Here is a 19,419-nt window from a genome sequence, read left to right as displayed (position 1 = left end):
ACCCATGTTACCTTAAATTATATGAATGTACAGTACATTTTTCTTTATTTTGTACAATAATGACTGTAATGCCAGTCACAGTATAATTAGTACAGGTCTCTTGGTTAGTTTCATCCTAACTAATGTTACTTTGATATCTCCAGATTTTCTCCCAGGTAGGCTACAGGTGTGCTTCCAAAGAGGTCTGTGAAGTCCTTGGCAAAATCAAAACAATACCAGTACTTAACACCAGTCCCGAGAAGCTTCAGGAGACCCAGCTGTTTTGGCAGCATCTGACTGTCGGGGGAGAGGCTGTGTGTGTGTCAGTTGTCACCTTCCCCCCTGCCCTGGCTATTCCAACTGCCCCAGTCCCAAGCCCAGTCTCCTTTAATACCTATGCATATAAACCCTGCTAATATTGTTACAAACAACAATATATAGTTATTCATTTATATTTTTGTTGCTGTTGTTGTGTTTATATGTTCATAAGAATTGTAATATGCAATGCCCTCCATAATGCTTGGGACAAAAACATTAATTTAGCTCAGTACACCACAATTTTATATTCATAAACAAACGATTCAAGAGTATTAAAGAGAGATTATTAAAGAGTATATTTATACATTCTGGTTTCATCATGTAGACATGACAGCACTTGTTATACATAATCCCCCATTTCAGGGCACCATAATGTTTGGGACATATTTATGTGATGTAAATTATAGTCATGTTTATTGCATATTTTCTTATGCATGACTGATTGAAGTCTGTGACCCACTGAGACATTACTGGAGTCTTCTGTGGACAGTAGTCTCTGACACATCCACGCCTGCCTCTCTCCCCCCCACCCCCCTCTCTCTACAGAAGATGATGTGTGCTGGGATCTGCTTGGCTGTGGTGTTGGCCGTTCTCATCATCGCACTGGCTGCGGGCCTCAGCTAGCCAGCCTGCGGCATTAATCTGACAGACCAGACCAATCAATCCCCGTCTGGCTCGGTGACTCGACCCGGCTGCTGGACCTCGTCTCCAGCCGCTGGACTGCCTACCGCACTGTGTGTTGTACACAGTGTGCAGCCTCATGCAACACATTCTACTGTGACTCCAATGAGTCACAACAGCGATGGCCATTTTCCTTCTGGAACGAGCGAATGATTGAAGCCGCTGTTGATCTGTCCACATGAGGGTGAGCGCTCCAGGCTCTCTCCTCTACCCCCCTCCATCTCCGCTACCCCCTCCATCTCCTCTACCCCCTCCATCTCCTCTACCCCCTCCATCTCCTCTACCCCCTCCATCTCCCTGACCCCCTCCATCTCCTCTACCCCCTCCATCTCCTCTACCCCCCTCCATCTCCTCTACCCCCTCCATCTCCCTGACCCCCTCCATCTCCTCTACCCCCTCCATCTCCCTGACCCCCCTCCATCTCCTCTACCCCCTCCATCTCCCTGACCCCCTCCATCTCCTCTACCCCCTCCATCTCCTCTACCCCCCTCCATCTCCTCTACCCCCCTCCATCTCCGCTACCCCCTCCATCTCCTCTACCCCCTCCATCTCCCTGACCCCCTCCATCTCCTCTACCCCCCTCCATCTCCGCTACCCCCTCCATCTCCTCTACCCCCTCCATCTCCTCTACCCCCCTCCATCTCCTCTACCCCCTCCATCTCCTCTACCCCCCTCCATCTCCTCTACCCTCTCCTCTACCCCCTCCATCTCCTCTACCCCCCTCCATCTCCTCTACCCCCTCCATCTCCTCTACCCCCCTCCATCTCCCTGACCCCCTCCATCTCCTCTACCCCCCTCCATCTCCTCTACCCCCCTCCATCTCCCTGACCCCCTCCATCTCCTCTACCCCCCTCCATCTCCCTGACCCCCTCCATCTCCTCTACCCCCCTCCATCTCCCTGACCCCCTCCATCTCCTCTATCCCCCTCCATCTCCTCTACCCCCTCCATCTCCCTGACCCCCTCCATCTCCTCTACCCCCTCCATCTCCCTGACCCCCTCCATCTCCTCTACCCCCCTCCATCTCCTCTACCCCTCCATCTCCTCTACCCCCCTCCATCTCCCTGACCCCCTCCATCTCCTCTATCCCCCTCCATCTCCTCTACCCCCCTCCATCTCCCTGACCCCCTCCATCTCCTCTACCCCCCTCCATCTCCCTGACCCCCTCCATCTCCTCTACCCCCCTCCATCTCCCTGACCCCCTCCATCTCCTCTGCGTCTCCTTCTCCTCCCGTCCCTTCTTCCAACTCCACTGGTGATGTATGCTGCTACTCCTAAACTTGTTTTTAGTGAGTGCAGGATATGCAGAGAGCATATATTTTAATCTTTGAAGTAACCACTCCAGCTGTTCTGTGCCCCTACTTGCAGCCGTTCTCTCTGGCATTTCTCCCAGGGAGCACAAGAGAACCTCCCCTGGTTAAATTAAGGACTGAAATTAAGGACTGGTTTTCTTTCCTCCCTGGTAATTCGTAGAATAATTACTGCTACTGATCTGCCAGACTGGTTCACACTGGACTCCCAGCTAAAGGGAGGGTGGAAAACCAGCGGTTCTTGGCCATTGGGGACTGACATTTGGGAACATTGTCGAGAGGAGAAACGTGTTGTGAAGGCTCTGAAGGGGCGACATTGGCTCAGGTGGTAAGAGCAGTCGTCTCATTGGCTCAGGCGGTAAGAGCAGTCGTCTCATTGGCTCAGGTGGTAAGAGCAGTCGTCTCATTGGCTCAGGTGGTAAGAGCAGTCGTCTCATTGGCTCAGGCGATAAGAGCAGTCGTCTCATTGGCTCAGACGGTTAGAGCAGTCGTCTCATTGGCTCAGGCGGTAAGAGCAATCGTCTTTGCAGGATACAGAAAAAATCATTCATGCTTTTGTTACTTCACGTCTAGACTATTGTAACTCCATATATACATGTCTAAGTCGTAAATCCATGTCCCGTCTCCAGGTGGTGCAGAATGCAGCAGCCAGACTTTTGACTAGGACAAATAGAAGGGCCCATATTACCCCAGTTCTAGCGATGTTACACTGGCTTCCTATTGAATTTAGAGTCAATTTTAAAATTTCACTTATTACTTTTAAAGCTCTGGCTGGCATTGCTCCAGAATATATCATTGACTTTTTAACATCATATCAAACTTCTCGCACACTCAGATCATCTTCCTTGGCATTATTGGCTGTTCCAAAGTCCAGGCTGAAAACGAAGGGTGATCGTGCTTTTTCGGTCGTAGCGCCCAGACTTTGGAACAGCCTTCCTTTGGATATCAGAACAGCTTCCTGCGTATCCACTTTTAAGTCCCAGCTCAAGACTCACTTTTATAAAATGGCTTTTAATATTTAATGTTTGATGTTTTGTGTATTTTTATCTCTTTTATATTTTATTGTTGCTGTCTTGTCTAATTCTTGTTTTCTTTTTGTGTGCTGTTTGTGAAGCACCTTGTGCTCTTATGCTTGAAAGGTGCTGATATAAATAAAATTTACTTACTTATTGGCTCAGGTGGTAAGAGCAGTCGTCTCATTGGCTCAGGCGGTAAGAGCAGTCGTCTCATTGGCTCAGGTGGTAAGAGCAGTCGTCTCATTGGCTCAGGTGGTAAGAGCAGTCATCTCATTGGGTCAGGCGATAAGAGCAGTCGTCTCATTGGCTCAGGTGGTAAGAGCAGTCGTCTCATTGGCTCAGGTGGTAAGAGCAGTCGTCTCATTGGCTCAGGCGATACGAGCAGTCGTCTCATTGGCTCAGACGGTTAGAGCAGTCGTCTCATTGGCTCAGGCGGTGAGAGCAGTCGTCTTATTGGCTCAGGTGGTAAGAGCAGTTGTCACATCGGCTCAGGCGGTAAGAGCAGCCATCTCATTGGCTCAGGCGGTAAGAGCAGTCATCTCATTGGCTCAGGACGTAAGAGCAGTCATCTGACAGTCGGAGGGTTGCTGGTTTGATCCCGCCCAGGGTGTGTGGAAGTGTCCCTGAGCAAGACACCTAACCCCTAAATGCTCATGTGTGTGAGTGTGAGTTACATCATACCCTCTGATTCTGGAAGTGATTTATGAATAAATATTAATATTAATATTAATTTATGCCTGGAACTGAATGTGATAAACTAGCTGAAGTACATGATTACATAGGGACTGCTCTCTCTCTCTCTGAAATGATACATGAATATCAAAGAACAAAGTAATATATCGTTTCTTTGACATATGCCCGTAATTGAATTTGTTCAAAACAACACGTTTTTAACACACCTCCATGCCTAATGAAGGACTCATTTTGTGTTACTTGCTGCACAGTCTGTGTTAAAAAAGTCTCTCTTAGCAACAAATACATTGTATGTTTGTAATACAAAGGTAGTAATTCTGACACACAATGCATAAAAAAGAAAAACACAAAAATAGTTACATGAAAAGCATGTTGGATATTAACACGTGCAAGGTCTGTTTTACGACTCAGAAGCGCACAGATATGCATCAATAAGAACAGAACACACAATTGTGTGTGTATGCTGGCATTGTGCAGAGTCATTGGTTTTCCTAAGCTTGCTCGAAGCCCAACAAATGCAGCGCTGTGATTGGCCAAAGCCCATTAGACACCTGCTTCCAGAGAAGCACATCAGACATCTCCCCATCCCACGACACGCCCAATTCTCTCTCAATCTGCAGAAGTAGTAGTAGTAGTAGTAGTAGTAGCAGTAGCAGCAGCAGCAGTAGTAGTAGTAGTAGTAGCAGCAGTAGCAGTAACAGTAGTAGTAGTAGCAGCAGTAGCAGTAGTAGTAGTAGCAGTAGTAGTAGTAGCAGTAGTAGTAGTAGCAGTAGCAGTAGTAGTAGTAGCAGCAGTAGTAGTAGCAGCAGTAGCAGTAGTTGTAGTAGTAGCAGTAGCAGTAGTAGTAGTAGCAGTAGTAATAGTAGTAATAGTAGCAGCAGTAGTAGCAGTAACAGCAGTAACAGGCTCTTCTTCCTGGCAGTGCTGTCTGCAGTGCTTTGACGCACACACCCCTTCTAGCAAATATAACACAGCAGGAATAGGATATTTTATCTAAATTAGCTATATCTTTTGACAATATCCAATATTTCAAATATACATGATACCCTCTGATACCTATAATATTCATTGTCTATAATACTACTGCATATGAAATGTTAAAATTAAAGACTTTACGTTTTTTACCTCTAAAGGAAATGATATATGAATATATGCTGAAAGTTCTTACTTTTTTATATCTCCATGGAATTTAATGTGATAAACTTGCTGAAGTACATGATTATATAGGGACTACTCTCTCTCTCTTTGAAATTATATATTACTTTTTCTTTTATATTTTCTTTGACATATGCCCGTTTTTAACACACCTCCATGCCTAGTGAAGGACTCATTTTGTGTTACTTGCTGCACAGTCTGTGTTAAAAAAGTCTCTCTTGGCATTTACATTGTATGTTTGTAATACAAATGGTAGTAATTCTGACACACAATGCATTAATAAAACCCCACAAAAGCAGTTACACAAAAAGCATGTTGGATATTAACACGTGCAAGGTCTGTTTTACAACTCAGAAGCGCACAGATATGCATCAATAAGAACAGAAACATTTGGCAGATAGAAAATTGATTTAATTGGACACGTCTCTTACAATTTGTATTATTGGAGCTATTTAAAGTCATAATTAACACAACAAGAGCTGCCTCCAATAACTAATCTGGATAAATGGTAAATGGCAGGCATTTATATAGCGCCTTTATCCAAAGCACTGCACAATTGATGCTTCTCCATTCACCCATTCATACACACACCGACGGCGATTGGCTGCCATGCAAGGCCCCGACCAGCTCATCAGGAGCATTTGGGGATTAGGTGTCTTGCTCAGGGACACTTCGACACAGCCCGGGTGGGGGGTGGAACCGGCAACCCTCCGACTGCCAGATGATTGCTCTTACTGCCTGAGCCACGTCGACCCTGTAAAGAAAGCAAGCAGTGGACTAATCTGGGTTAAGAGAGCAGTGGACTAATCTGGATTAAGAGAGCAGTTGACTAATCTGGATTAAGAGAGCAGTTGACTAATCTGGATTAAGAGAGCAGTTGACTAATCTGGATTAAGAGAGCAGTTGACTAATCTGGATTAAGAGAGCAGTGGACTAATCTGGTTAAGAGAGCAGTGGACTAATCTGGATTAAGAGAGCAGTGGACTAATCTGGATTAAGAGAGCAGTGGACTAATCTGGATTTTAAAAAGTGGATTCATCTGGAATAGGCCGGTGAAGGCAGGGATCACAGTCCAGGGAATAAGTAGAACTTCTTGCCCAAAGACGTTCTCTCTGTGACTGGCATCTGAAGTTTGGAACCGTCAAACTGATTCCTAACCTGTTGGAGAAATAAACATGGGTGTGTCACATTAAACCGCAATAACAATTTCTCCACTGTTGGCTGAATATTTATTAAAAGGTATAACGTTTCACTCAACCTGACCTTCTCCAGATAAACAGAACAACCATCTAATAATCAAATTTATTTCAGCATCTTTACTTTATTTCACATTAAACTGCAATAACAATTTCTCTACTGTAATTTAGCAGCTTATATTAGATCAACACAAGTGCAAAGATCAAGGATGAAGGGTTAATCCCAAGAGGCTAATGTGCAGCCCCATTGCACATGAAATAAGAGCAGCAAATATACCGTAATGAGCATTAAACAAACAGCAGCATGTTCTTTAAACTGAGAGAATCAGGCCTAAGGGCTAGTTTGGGCAGAGCTGGATTAGGGCTCCATCAGACAATGTGCTATTAATACTGGCCTTCCGGAACAGTTCCTCAATATGGTCCTTGTGGGCGTGTGTATTGATGGTCTCCACAAGCTTCTGGATTAAAATGGCTCCTTTCTCAGGATCTCTGTAGGACATGGTGTCTAAGTGGAGACAATGCAGTCAGACCTTTTGATGATCATATTTAATTATAATATATATTTATATATACACACATACAATAGACAGTACACATTTATTTGGAGTTGTTTGTTACAAATGAAAAATGAGAAAGTTGTGCAACATATAAAGGTCATTTCTAACCCGTCTCCACTTTTGGGTTGAAATAACAATAATGAACCATATATTAAGCAGCTACTCAGTAATGAGTATAACTCTTACACATGTGACTCGTAGCTGTTCTGTCATATTCTACTATATGGCCAACATAATATTTCCCAGTTGATTTCTGGAGTGTTGGATCTGAGGCCTACATTTGGGGAACCCCCAGGGACTCAGGAGGAATGGGGCTGCCTGTAAGATGGACGCCTACCAGGGGTGCAGGCCATGAGACAGGCAAAATCTCTCTCCTTGAGTTCCCTCCACATGCCGTCATCCTCCAGAGATTTGGGCGCGGAAGCACTGTCACTCACCCAGAACACACATTTACACACACTTTCAGCTAGAATAACACACATTTACACACACTTTACAATAATACATTCGTGCACACACTTTCCTCTAGAATAACACATTCACACACTTTCCTCTAGAATAACACATTCATACACACTTTCCTCTAGAATAACACATTCACACACACTTTCCTCTAGAATAACACATTCACACACACTTTCCTCTAGAATAACACATTCACACACACTTTCCTCTAGAATAACACATTCACACACACACACACACTTTCCTCTAGAATAACACATTCACACACAGCATACCCCCTCTGCACGCCTGTATCACAATGACTTTGGGTTTGTTGCGCAGCCCAGCACAGTTCTTTGTGTTGAGGTGTTTGAAGATGTTGTCAATGAGGAAGAGGTTCTTTTTCTGGGGGTCTTCATCGTTATAGTGGATCCCGCAGATGGCATCCCGCTTTCCATGGGACATGATCACCACAAACGTGCTGTCCGACTCCAAATGGGCCTGATGCTGAGAGAACCCTTTGACAGCTTCATTGATGTCCTGCAAACACACAAATGCAGCTTACTGCACACATAACCAGGGACATCAGCGACTGCTTGCTACAGACCATGACATCAGCCCAACTGAAGCCATACGCTTCTTAGTTCTATTAGTTCAGGAACGTGGACTTGACCCATTTCTTCTCCAAAAGGGATGTTCTCGATAAAGACACAGTTCCCACCCTTCCCCAGTGAAGTTCTCAGCCACATGTCCTGTATGTAGATGCACTGTGAAATATGAGTGAATTATCGAAGTCCATATGAGTCCAATAGGTACCATATATATGCTGTAAGAGTCGATTTCACAAGGATCCTTTAGCTATGTGTCTCCTGTGTGTATCTTGTCAGCCAGGCGGCTGTGTCTCTCCTGTGTGTACCTGGGCAGACAGATCCCTGTGTGTCTCCACAGTGTAGTCCAGCTCTTTGAGTTGTTTCTCCATGTTTTCTACATCTTTTTCGGCCCCGCGCCTCTCAGACAGGTGGTCAAACTTGACATTGTTGATGAGCAGAGCCATGCGCTTGCGCTGACCCTTCTCCTTCATGGGGTAAAGCTGATGGAACAGGAAACCAGAACCGCCGTTAAGTTAAACTAGAGCAACCTGCACATCATCACTACACTGTTCATCACGCTGTGCCATCACCTACACAAGATCATCATGGTGTAAAAATATATCTGAACCCTCAAAATCACCAGCTGGTGTTGTTTTTTATTATTATTGTTGTTTTTTATTATTATTATTATTATTATTACAGTAGACACCAGAGGTGTGAATCGTCATTCCAGGGTCACATGTATTTTTGGATTTATTGGAAATAACTACATCAATTACAACAATATATTTTTTTCATAATCTGAAATTTTAACATTAACTTGCTCAACTTCCTCAGGTAAAATATTTTCTTGTGGTCTAATCTATGATTGAACTGGCTAGTTAGCTCAACAAGACTGGTTCACATGCAGTCTCCGGGAATTGGGGTTTACGAACCCTGATATACACAAGATCACAACAAAATAAAACGTTTGCACTGGATTTTTAAGGTGGTCTAAAAGGCTGAGCAGGATTCCCCAGCTGCGGCCAGTCCTGACGAAGTTCACTGGGCCAGTGAGCTCATACCTCAGCCCCCTCCTTCTCCAGCAGGGCCTTCTTGAACTGTGGGGTGCAGGGGATGAGCACTGCGCTAGCCTCCTGCTGAGATGGCGAGCAGGTCACCTCCTGCTGACGGAGCGGGAGGGACAGCTCCTCCAATGGTGCTGAAAACACACAACAACACACAGGCTTCAGCTACATACCAGAGCGACTCTCAGCAACCTGCACCTCCTGCTGCACTGTGTGTAATGAACCTGCACCTCCTCCTGCTTCACTGTAGTGTAATGAACCTGCACCTCCTGCTGCACTGTAGTGTAATGAACCTGCACCTCCTCCTGCTGCACTGTGTGTAATGAACCTGCACCTCCAGCTGCAATGTAGTGTAATGAGCCTGCACCTCCTGCTGCACTGTAGTGTAAAGAACCTGCACCTCCTACTGCTGCACTGTAGTGTAATGAACCTGCACCTCCTCCTGCTGCACTGTGTGTAATGAACCTGCACCTCCAGCTGCACTGTAGTGTAATGAGCCTGCACCTCCTGCTGCACTGTAGAGTAATGAACCTGCACCTCCTGCTGCACTGTAGTGTAATGAACCTGCACCTCCTCCTGCTGCACTGTGTGTAATGAACCTGCACCTCCTGCTGCACTGTAGTGTAATGAACCTGCACCTCCTCCTGCTGCACTGTAGTGTAATGAACCTTCACCTCCTCCTGCTGCACTGTGTAATGAACCTGTGCCTCCTACTGCTGCACTGTAGTGTAATGAACCTTAACCTCCTGCTGCACTGTAGTGTAATGAACCTGCACCTCCTCATGCTGCACTGTGTGTAATGAACCTGCACCTCCTGCTGCACTGTAGTGTAATGGACCTGCATCTCCTGCTGCACTGTGTGTAATGAACCTGCACCTCCTGCTGCACTGTAGTGTAATGAACCTGCACCTCCTGCTACACTGTAGAGTAATGAACCTGCACCTCCTCCTGCTGCACTGTAGAGTAATGAACCTGCACCTCCTGCTGCACTGTAGTGTAATTAACCTGCACCTCCTGCTGCACTGCAGTGTAATGAACCTGCATCTCCTGCTGCACTGTAGTGTAATGAACCTGCACCTCCTCCTGCTGCACTGTAGTGTAATGAACCTGCACCTCCTGCTGCACTGTGTGTAATGAACCTGCACCTCCTGCTGCACTGTAGTGTAAAGAACCTGCACCTCCTGCTGCGCTATAGTGTAGTGTAATGAACCTGCACCTCCTGCTGCTATGCCAGTAATGTACTCTTTCATCTCACTTAACTTCACTCTCATTCTTAACTTTATCATCCTTAAACAACATATTTTCTGTTCCTCTACTTAACTATATTGATGTCCTTGTACAAAAAGTCACTTTAAAGTCTTAAAGTGCAAAATATTAGTTGGAAACCAATCATACTAGTCATCATTTTACAACAAGAACATAATAATAATAATAATAATAATAATAAAAATACATTGCAACTCTTTTTAATCCATCATGTTTGCAAGTTGTCTTTTCAAATTTGTATTTTTTTTTTCAGTCGGCTAATCTGAATTGCCTTTAAGATCATGTTGTTATGTTGAATCGATGATTAGGGATTAACTGAGATGCACGTCAGACGCAACACGGAGATCACCTGCTTCAGCACGCACTCACCTGGCGGTGCAGGTGGCGAGACCGCGCCCAGATTCAGGAGCTCACACAGGTCAGGGTCTCGTTCCTGCAGCCGGGAGATGAATTTCCCACAGGCCTTCGGGCCTCGCTTCCGCATTTTATCCAAGAGGCATCGCGCCTTATCTGATGTGCTTTTGTTCTCCTCGATCAGAGCTTTCTTTTCTCTGCCAGTCAGAACCTCGTCCTTCAAAAGGTCATCCAGCAGCTGCAAGAGCACTTCGCTCAATACTCTCTCCACAAAGTCAACCCTCGCATCGAATAGCAGTTGATCTGTTCAAGTGCGAAGAAACAGACATTGTATTCAATTAATTTAAGTTATCAATAACCAATTGATAACTGGTCAATTGGTCAACTGGTCAAAATCAAAAAAATTGAAAATCAAATTCAAAACATTGGTGCCAGCCTTCCAAGCAGTTTAGGGGTCTTTCCCAGCTTACCTACAAAAAATCATCAGACCCTACACCCCTGCCAGACCTCTTCGTTCAGCCTCCACAGGCCGCTTGGCACCTCCCCCTCTCCGAACCTCCACCTCATGCTCACGACTACTGTCTGTTCTGGCTCCACGGTGGTGGAATGAACTCCCCGTTGAGGTCAGAACTGTAGAATCTCTCCCCACCTTCAAGCGCAATCTGAAGACGCACCTCTTCAAGCAGCACCTCTCCCCATCCCTCCCTACCTCCCTGTGAACCTTAATTGTTGTCTTTGTGATTTACTTTGTGTTTCGGTATTTTTAGTTGGCTAGTAAGCAGTGTTTAGATAGTTAAGTTTGGTCACCTTTGCTTTGTTGTTTGTTTGTTTATTTGTTTGTTAAAACAAAAATAAAAAATAAAAAATTAGGCCCTGGTCCTTACCTTTGTTGTACGGGTAGCAACTGAAATTGTACTTCCCTCCCTCTAGGGTCTTTCAGGGCACTTATCCCTGGTTATGGGTATGCACTTTGTTGTACGTCGCTCTGGATAAGAGCGTCTGCCAAATGCCAATAATGTAATAACCCTAAATAAACATCTCAATCAAAATTTTAACTGTTCTTTTCGTTACGAAAGACGTTGTTCAAAAAACATCTACGACTGGCATAACCGTTCCTTGGTTTTTATATTAGCTAATCCCTTCAGGAAATGTCCATTGTGAAGCCATATGCCACATTTATTAGTTTTCCTCCGAAGTAGGTCTATATTCGTGCGAAAATTGAGACAGTGACGGCCCCGTTTTTCAGGTTTTTGGGAATATAGCTACACAGGAACGTTGCATTTATAGCCTACCGACACTGAAACTGAAAGCCGTAGCCCAAATCACACTGCAATTTTTCCAACTAAAAATCGGTATTAAAACTAATAGGACTGAGGCCCGAGGCGTCATGATAATTATGATATAATTATTCGCGTATCTACTGGTTATAATCCATTTCTGTAAAAAAAAAGATTTCCACGAGGATTCTATGCAACAAGTTTTCTGTACGATCGAAACGTGACAATTGGCTGCGTAAAGGTTTCTTACCTGCCATTCCCTACAGAAGTCTACATATAAGAACTTGACTTAAATGGCCAATGGTGTATCTTACGAATTTGCAGTCCAAAGAATAGGGATTATATTTACGCAATGTAACAAATTCAGGAAAGTTCTGAGGTCTGTGCAACCCGCGAATGTAATACGATAGCTACTGCACATTTCAGGAAACTAGCGTCTTTAAGCTTTGATTGGCTCTGACTTCTGACATGGGAAAGTGTCATAATATGACATTACGTTACATTACATTAATGGCATTTGGCAGACGCTCTTATCCAGAGCGACGTACAACAAAGTGCATACCCATAACCAGGGATAAGTGTGCTGAAAGACCCTAGAGGGAAGTACAATTTCAACTGCTACCTGTACAACAAAGATAAGGACCAGGGCCTATTTGATTTTTTTTTTTTTTTTTTTAACAAACAAATTAACAAACAACAAAGCAAAAGTGACCAAACACTTAATTAGCCAAACACTGCTTACCTAGCCAAACTAAAAATACTGATACACAAAAAAGTAAATCACAGAACAACAACAATTAAGGTTCACAGGGAGGTAGGGAGGGACGGGAAGAGGTGCTGCTTGAAGAGGTGCGTCTTCAGTTTGCGCTTGAAGGTGGGAAGAGATTCTAGTGAACTGTAGTTCTGACCTCAACGGGGAGTTTGTTCCACCTCCGTGGAGCCAGAACAGACAGTAGTCGTGAGCGTGAGGTGGAAGTTCGGAGAGGGGGAGGTGCCAAGCGGCCTGTGGAGGCTGAACGAAGAAGTCTGGCAGGGGTGTAGGGTCTGATGATTTTTTGTAGGTAAGCTGGGGAAGACCCCTTAACTGCTTGGAAGGCTAGCACCAATGTTTTGAATTTGATACGAGCCATGACAGGCAGCCAGTGGAGGGAAGTAAGCAGAGGGGTGATATGTGAGTATTTGGGAAGGTTGAAGACCAGACGAGCAGCTGCATTCTGAATAAGTTGGAGGGGTCTGATGGCGGATGCTGGGAGGCCAGCCAAGAGGGAATTGCAGTAGTCCAGGCAGGATAGAACCATCGCTTGGACCAGGAGCTGGGTCGAGAAAGGGGCGGATTCTCCGTATGTTGTATAGGAAGAACCTGCGTGACCGGGTCACCGCCACAATGTTCTCGGAGAGGGACAGTCTGCTGTCCATCACCACGCCGAGGTTCCTTGCACTGGGTGATGGCGTAATTGTGGTATCCCCGAGGGAAATGGAGAGATCCAGATGGGGAGAGGTATTAGCAGGGATGAATATCATTTCAGTCTTACCTGGGTTGAGATGGTGGTTGTCCATCCAGCTCTGGATGTCACTCAGGCAAGCAGAGATACGGGCTGAAACCTGTGTATCAGATGGTGGGAACGAGATGAAGAGTTGGCCGTCGTCCGCATAGCAGTGGTAGGATAGCCCATGTGCAGTGATCACAGGGCCAAGGGAACGAGTGTAAAGAGGAAAAAGAAGCGGGCCTAGGACTGAGCCCTGGGGAACTCCTGTGGCAAGGGGCCAAGGTGTCGATACCGTACCAGCCCAGACAACCTGGAAGGAGCAACCAGAGAGGTAGGACTCAATCCAGTCCAGGGCTGTGCCACAGATGCCCGTTGCTGACAGGGCGGACAGGAGGATGGAGTGATCCACAGTGTTGAAGGCAGCAGAGAGATCTAGAAGAATGAGGACAGAGGAGAGGGAGGCTGCTCGTGTGGCATGGAGTGACTCACTGACGGAGAGGAGCGCGGCCTCTGTCGAGTGGCCAGATCTGAAGCCAGACTGATCTAGCAGGTTGTTGTCAGAAAAGAAAGAAGAAAGTTGAGTAGAAGCAGCTCATTCTATGGTTTTAGAAAGAAAAGGAAGAAGAGATACCGGGCGGTAGTTCTGGATGATGGAGGGATCCAGAGTAGGCTTTTTTAGCAGCGGAGTGATGTGGGCCCTCTTGGAGGATGCTGGAAAACAGCCAGAAGACAGGGAGGAGTTGACAAGGGAGGTGACAAATGGGAGAATGTCAGGTGTGATAGTCTGGAGAAGAGAAGAGGGGATAGGGTCAAGGGCACAGGTTGTAGGGCGGTGAGAGAGCAGGAGTTGAGAAACATCTGAGTCTGAGTCTGGGCCTAGAGGGGGGGAAGGGCACAGAGAGGGGGGCGGTGGTTGTAAAGGAACTGCGGATGTCTGTGACCTTCTCATCAAAAAAATCAGCAAAGTCATCAGCAGCAAAGGAGGACTGAGGTGGAGGAGGCAGTGTGTTGAGGAGAGAGGAGAAAATAGAGAACAGTTAGAAGGGGGTTAGAAGTGGAGTTCTGAGTTTGTGTCTGATAGTATTTTTTGATGGTATTTCGGACATTGGTCCGAAGCTTCAAAATGTTTTAGCGACATAATGAAGCACCATACACACTGGGCACCGTATTAGCTAGCTAGCAACCCCTGACACAGACAGGCGAATCAAACTGAAGTAAGTTATGTTAGCCATCTATCTAGCTCTAGTTAATAACAACTGTAATTTAGCCTACATTGCTCAACCTAGCTCAATTTTTATTTTCCGATTCGTATTACATTTGACTACAAAAAAAAGAAAAAAAGAAATTAAAACATTGAAATAGGGTGTCTCAGTGGCGCAGCCTGTAGAGCACTAAACCGCATGCTCATTCCTTCGCGCTCGTCAACGGATAGTTAAGCTTAACTTCCCTTAACTTTTCCCATTCATTCTCAACGGTACTTCTTAACACTACGGATGCAATATATTCTTGGCCACACGTTGATATCGCGTCGCTAAACGAATGACGTCTTTTCAGTGCGGATTCCTTAACTATATGAAATCGCCTGGCGCGAATCATTTCCATGGGCGCCGACGCACGTTTCGGTAAGTCTATCTAAATAATTATTTTACTACTAACGGCTCCTTGAATGATATTGATGTTGTTGAGGTATTCCCACAATATTTTCAAGAAAATTGCCCGTAGTTTAATCAGTTACTGCAATGTATTATTATTTTGAATGTCCAAATTGTCCGTTTTTTTATGTGGGAAAATTACAGGTAAATGGGATAATGTCTCTGCATGTGTGTTTCTCAGCGTCGTAGCCAGCTACATTAAATGCTATCACATTAGGGTGTAAAATATCACCGTCATTAATAGTATTGGCAATTTGTATCTACGTTTGATTCACTGTGCCATGAAGGCTGAGACATAAAATTATTATTATTGTTACTCTTATTTCACTGCTATTGTAAAAGCAATAAGTAGCGCCAATGCCAATTGTTTATGTCATAGGCCCAACTTACTGTCATTCAGACATTCTTATTTTGGTATATATTCCTTTATTTACCATTCATATATTATTGTTGTTGTTGTTACCTTGGCCATATTATGTAGTTGCCCAGCTAAGTAATTAAATAATAGAGCAGTTTCCACAATAATTATATAATACAATATTTATACCCGTTACCTTAAATTATATGAATGTACAGTACATTTGTCTTTATTTAGTACAATAATGACTGTAATGCCAGGCATTACAGTATAATTAGGCACACAGTATAATTAGTACAGGTCTCTTGGTTAGTTTCATCCTAACTAATGTTATTTTGATATCTCCAGATTTTCTCCCAGGTATGCTACAGGTGTGCTTCCAAAGAGGTCTGTGAAGTCCTTGGCAAAATCAGAACAATACCAGTACTTAACACCAGTCCTGAGAAGCTTCAGGAGACCCAGCTGTTTTGGCAGCATCTGACTGTCGGGGGAGAGGCTGTGTGTGTGCCAGTTGTCACCTTCCCTCCTGCCCTGGCTATTCCAACTGCCCCAGTCCCAGTCTCCTTTAATACCTATGCATATAAACCCTGCTAATATTGTTACAAACAACAATATATAGTTATTCATTTATATTTTTGTTGCTGTTGTTGTGTTTATATGTTCATAAGAATTGTAATATGCAATGCCCTCCGTAATGCTTGGGACAAAAACATTAATTTAGCTCAGTACACCACAATTTTATATTCATAAACAAACGATTCAAGAGTATTAAAGAGAGATTATTAAAGAGTATATTTATACATTCTGGTTTCATCATGTAGACATGACAGCACTTGTTATACATAATCCCCCATTTCAGGGCACCATAATGTTTGGGACATATTTATGTGATGTAAATTATAGTCATGTTTATTGCATATTTTCTTATGCATGACTGATTGAAGTCTGTGACCCACTGAGACATTACTGGAGTCTTCTGTGGACAGTAGTCTCTGACACATCCACGCCTGCCTCTCTCCCCCCCACCCCCCTCTCTCTACAGAAGATGATGTGTGCTGGGATCTGCTTGGCTGTGGTGTTGGCTGTTCTCATCATCGCACTGGCTGCGGGCCTCAGCTAGCCAGCCTGCGGCATTAATCTGACAGACCAGACCAATCAATCCCCGTCTGGCTCGGTGACTCGACCCGGCTGCTGGACCTCGTCTCCAGCCGCTGGACTGCCTACCGCACTGTGTGTTGTGTGCAGCCACATGCAACACATTCTACTGTGACTCCAAGGAGTCACAACAGCGATGGCCGCTTTCCTTCTGGAACGAGCGAATGATTGAAGCCGCTGTTGATCTGTCCACATGAGGGTGAGCGCTCCAGGCTCTCTCCTCTACCCCCCTCCATCTCCTCTACCCCCTCCATCTCCTCTACCCCCTCCATCTCCTCTACCCCCTCCATCTCCCTGACCCCCTCCATCTCCTCTACCCCCTCCATCTCCTCTACCCCCCTCCATCTCCTCTACCCCCTCCATCTCCCTGACCCCCTCCATCTCCTCTACCCCCTCCATCTCCCTGACCCCCTCCATCTCCTCTACCCCCTCCATCTCCCTGACCCCCTCCATCTCCTCTACCCCCTCCATCTCCTCTACCCCCCTCCATCTCCTCTACCCCCTCCATCTCCTCTACCCCCTCCATCTCCTCTACCCCCTCCATCTCCCTGACCCCCTCCATCTCCTCTACCCCCTCCATCTCCTCTACCCCCTCCATCTCCCTGACCCCCTCCATCTCCTCTACCCCCTCCATCTCCTCTACCCCCCTCCATCTCCTCTACCCCCTCCATCTCCTCTACCCCCTCCATCTCCCTGACCCCCTCCATCTCCTCTTCCCCCCTCCATCTCCTCTACCCCCTCCATCTCCTCTACCCCCTCCATCTCCTCTACCCCCCTCCATCTCCTCTACCCCCTCCATCTCCCTGACCCCCTCCATCTCCTCTACCCCCCTCCATCTCCTCTACCCCCTCCATCTCCCTGACCCCCTCCATCTCCTCTACCCCCCTCCATCTCCTCTACCCCCTCCATCTCCCTGACCCCCTCCATCTCCTCTACCCCCCTCCATCTCCCTGACCCCCTCCATCTCCCAGACCCCCTCCATCTCCCTGACCCCCTCCATCTCCTCTACCCCCCTCCATCTCCCTGACCCCCTCCATCTCCCAGACCCCCTCCATCTCCTCTACCCCCTCCATCTCCCAGACCCCCTCCATCTCCCTGACCCCCTCCATCTCCCTGACCCCCTCCATCTCCCAGACCCCCTCCATCTCCTCTACCCCCTCCATCTCCCTGACCCCCTCCATCTCCCAGACCCCCTCCAACTCCCTGACCCCCTCCATCTCCCTGACCCCCTCCATCTCCTCTACCCCCTCCATCTCCCCTACCCCCCTCCATCTCCTCTACCCCCTCCATCTCCCAGACCCCCTCCATCTCCCTGACCCCCTCCATCTCCCTGACCCCCTCCATCTCCTCTACCCCCTCCATCTCCCCTACCCCCCTCCATCTCCTCTACCCCCTCCATCTCCCAGACCCCCTCCATCTCCCTGACCCCCTCCATCTCCCTGACCCCCTCCATCTCCCAGACCCCCTCCATCTCCCTGACCCCCTCCATCTCCCCTACCCCCCTCCATCTCCCAGACCCCCTCCATCTCCCTGACCCCCTCCATCTCCTCTACCCCCCTCCATCTCCCTGACCCCCTCCATCTCCTCTGCGTCTCCTTCTCCTCCCGTCCCTTCTTCCAACTCCACTGGTGATGTATGCTGCTACTCCTAAACTTGTTTTTAGTGAGTGCAGGATATGCAGAGAGCATATATTTTAATCTTTGAAGTAACCACTCCAGCTGTTCTGTGCCGCTACTTGCAGCCGTTCTCTCTGGCATTTCTCCCAGGGAGCACAAGAGAAGCTCCCCTGGTTAAATTTAGGACTGAAAACGTAACAGTAAATTTGGCAGATTTGAAGCCCTCTTTGGGTCGATCTGTGCGGTAGAGCCTTGGAGAGGTTGGAGGCCGCAGACTGCTGGTGGAACGGCTGGTCCTGGTGCAGCTCCTGCTTGTGCCATGCAGCCCATGTGCACTTACACGCTGTTCACCTCCAAACTCAACATGCAATCAGCCCATGTGCACTTACACGCTGTTCACCTCCAAACTCAACATGCAGTCAGCCCATGCTGTGGGGCAGGGATGAATCCAAATCCGGCCCTGGTTTTCTTTCCTCCCTGTTAATTTGTAGAATAATTACTGCTACTGATCTGCCAGACTGGTTCACACTGGACTCCCAGCTAAAGGGAGGGTGGAAAACCAGCGGTTCTTGGCCATTGGGGACTGACATTTAGGAACATTGTCGAGAGGAGAAACGTGTTGTGAAGGCTCTGAAGGGGCAACATTGGCTCAGGTGGTAAGAGCAGTCGTCTCATTGGCTCAGGTGGTAAGAGCAGTCGTCTCATTGGCTCAAGTGGTAAGAGCAGTCGTCTCATTGGCTCCGGTGGTAAGAGCAGTCGTCTCATTGGCTCAGGCGGTTAGAGCAGTCGTCTCATTGGCTCAGGCGGTAAGAGCAGTCATCTCATTGGCTCAGGTGGTAAGAGCAGTCGTCTCATTGGCTCAGGACGTAAGAGCAGTCATCTGACAGTCGGAGGGTTGCTGGTTTGATCCCGCCCTGGGTGTGTGGAAGTGTCCCTGAGCAAGACACCTAACCCCTAAATGCTCCTGTGTGTGAGTGTGAGTGACATCATACCCTCTGATTCTGGAAGTGATTTATGAATATCTGCTCAAAGTTATTATGTTTTCATTTATGCCTGGAACTGAATGTGATAAACTAGCTGAAGTACATGATTACATAGGGACTGCTCTCTCTCTCTCTGAAATGATATACGAATATCAAAGAACAAAGTAATATATAGTTTCTTCGACATATGCCCGTAATTGAATTTGTTCAAAACAACACGTTTTTAACACACCTCCATGCCTAATGAAGGACTCATTTTGTGTTACT

At 46.5% G+C, this 19,419-nt stretch overlaps 1 protein-coding gene across 1 annotated transcript; it reads right to left on the bottom strand.

Moving 5' to 3' along the window:
* Window positions 1-5,539: 5,539 nt before the first annotated feature.
* On the bottom strand, window positions 5,540-12,310 carry LOC133108196 (caspase a-like). The gene is made up of 8 exons (XM_061217645.1): window positions 12,152-12,310; window positions 10,640-10,927; window positions 9,002-9,138; window positions 8,264-8,437; window positions 7,633-7,887; window positions 7,241-7,370; window positions 6,742-6,851; window positions 5,540-6,308 (listed from the first exon to the last, which is right to left on the bottom strand). Exons 1-8 carry the CDS (start codon window positions 12,156-12,158, stop codon window positions 6,216-6,218), a joined length of 1,194 nt encoding a protein of 397 aa, XP_061073629.1. The 5' UTR covers window positions 12,159-12,310; the 3' UTR covers window positions 5,540-6,215.
* Between the last annotated feature and the right edge of the window lie 7,109 nt (window positions 12,311-19,419).

The sequence above is a fragment of the Conger conger genome, chromosome 13, assembly GCF_963514075.1.
Source record: "Conger conger chromosome 13, fConCon1.1, whole genome shotgun sequence".
Taxonomy (NCBI): Eukaryota; Metazoa; Chordata; class Actinopteri; order Anguilliformes; family Congridae; genus Conger; species Conger conger.
This window is presented reverse-complemented; position numbering and strand designations above follow the sequence as displayed.

Coding starts and splice junctions, on each gene's coding strand:
- LOC133108196 (XM_061217645.1), bottom strand. Junction 7,888..8,263: donor ACAGGGATCTGTCTGCCCAG/GTACACACAGGA, acceptor GTGTGTTTGCAG/GACATCAATGAAGCTGTCAA. Junction 6,309..6,741: donor TTGAGGAACTGTTCCGGAAG/GCCAGTATTAAT, acceptor TTTCTCCAACAG/GTTAGGAATCAGTTTGACGG.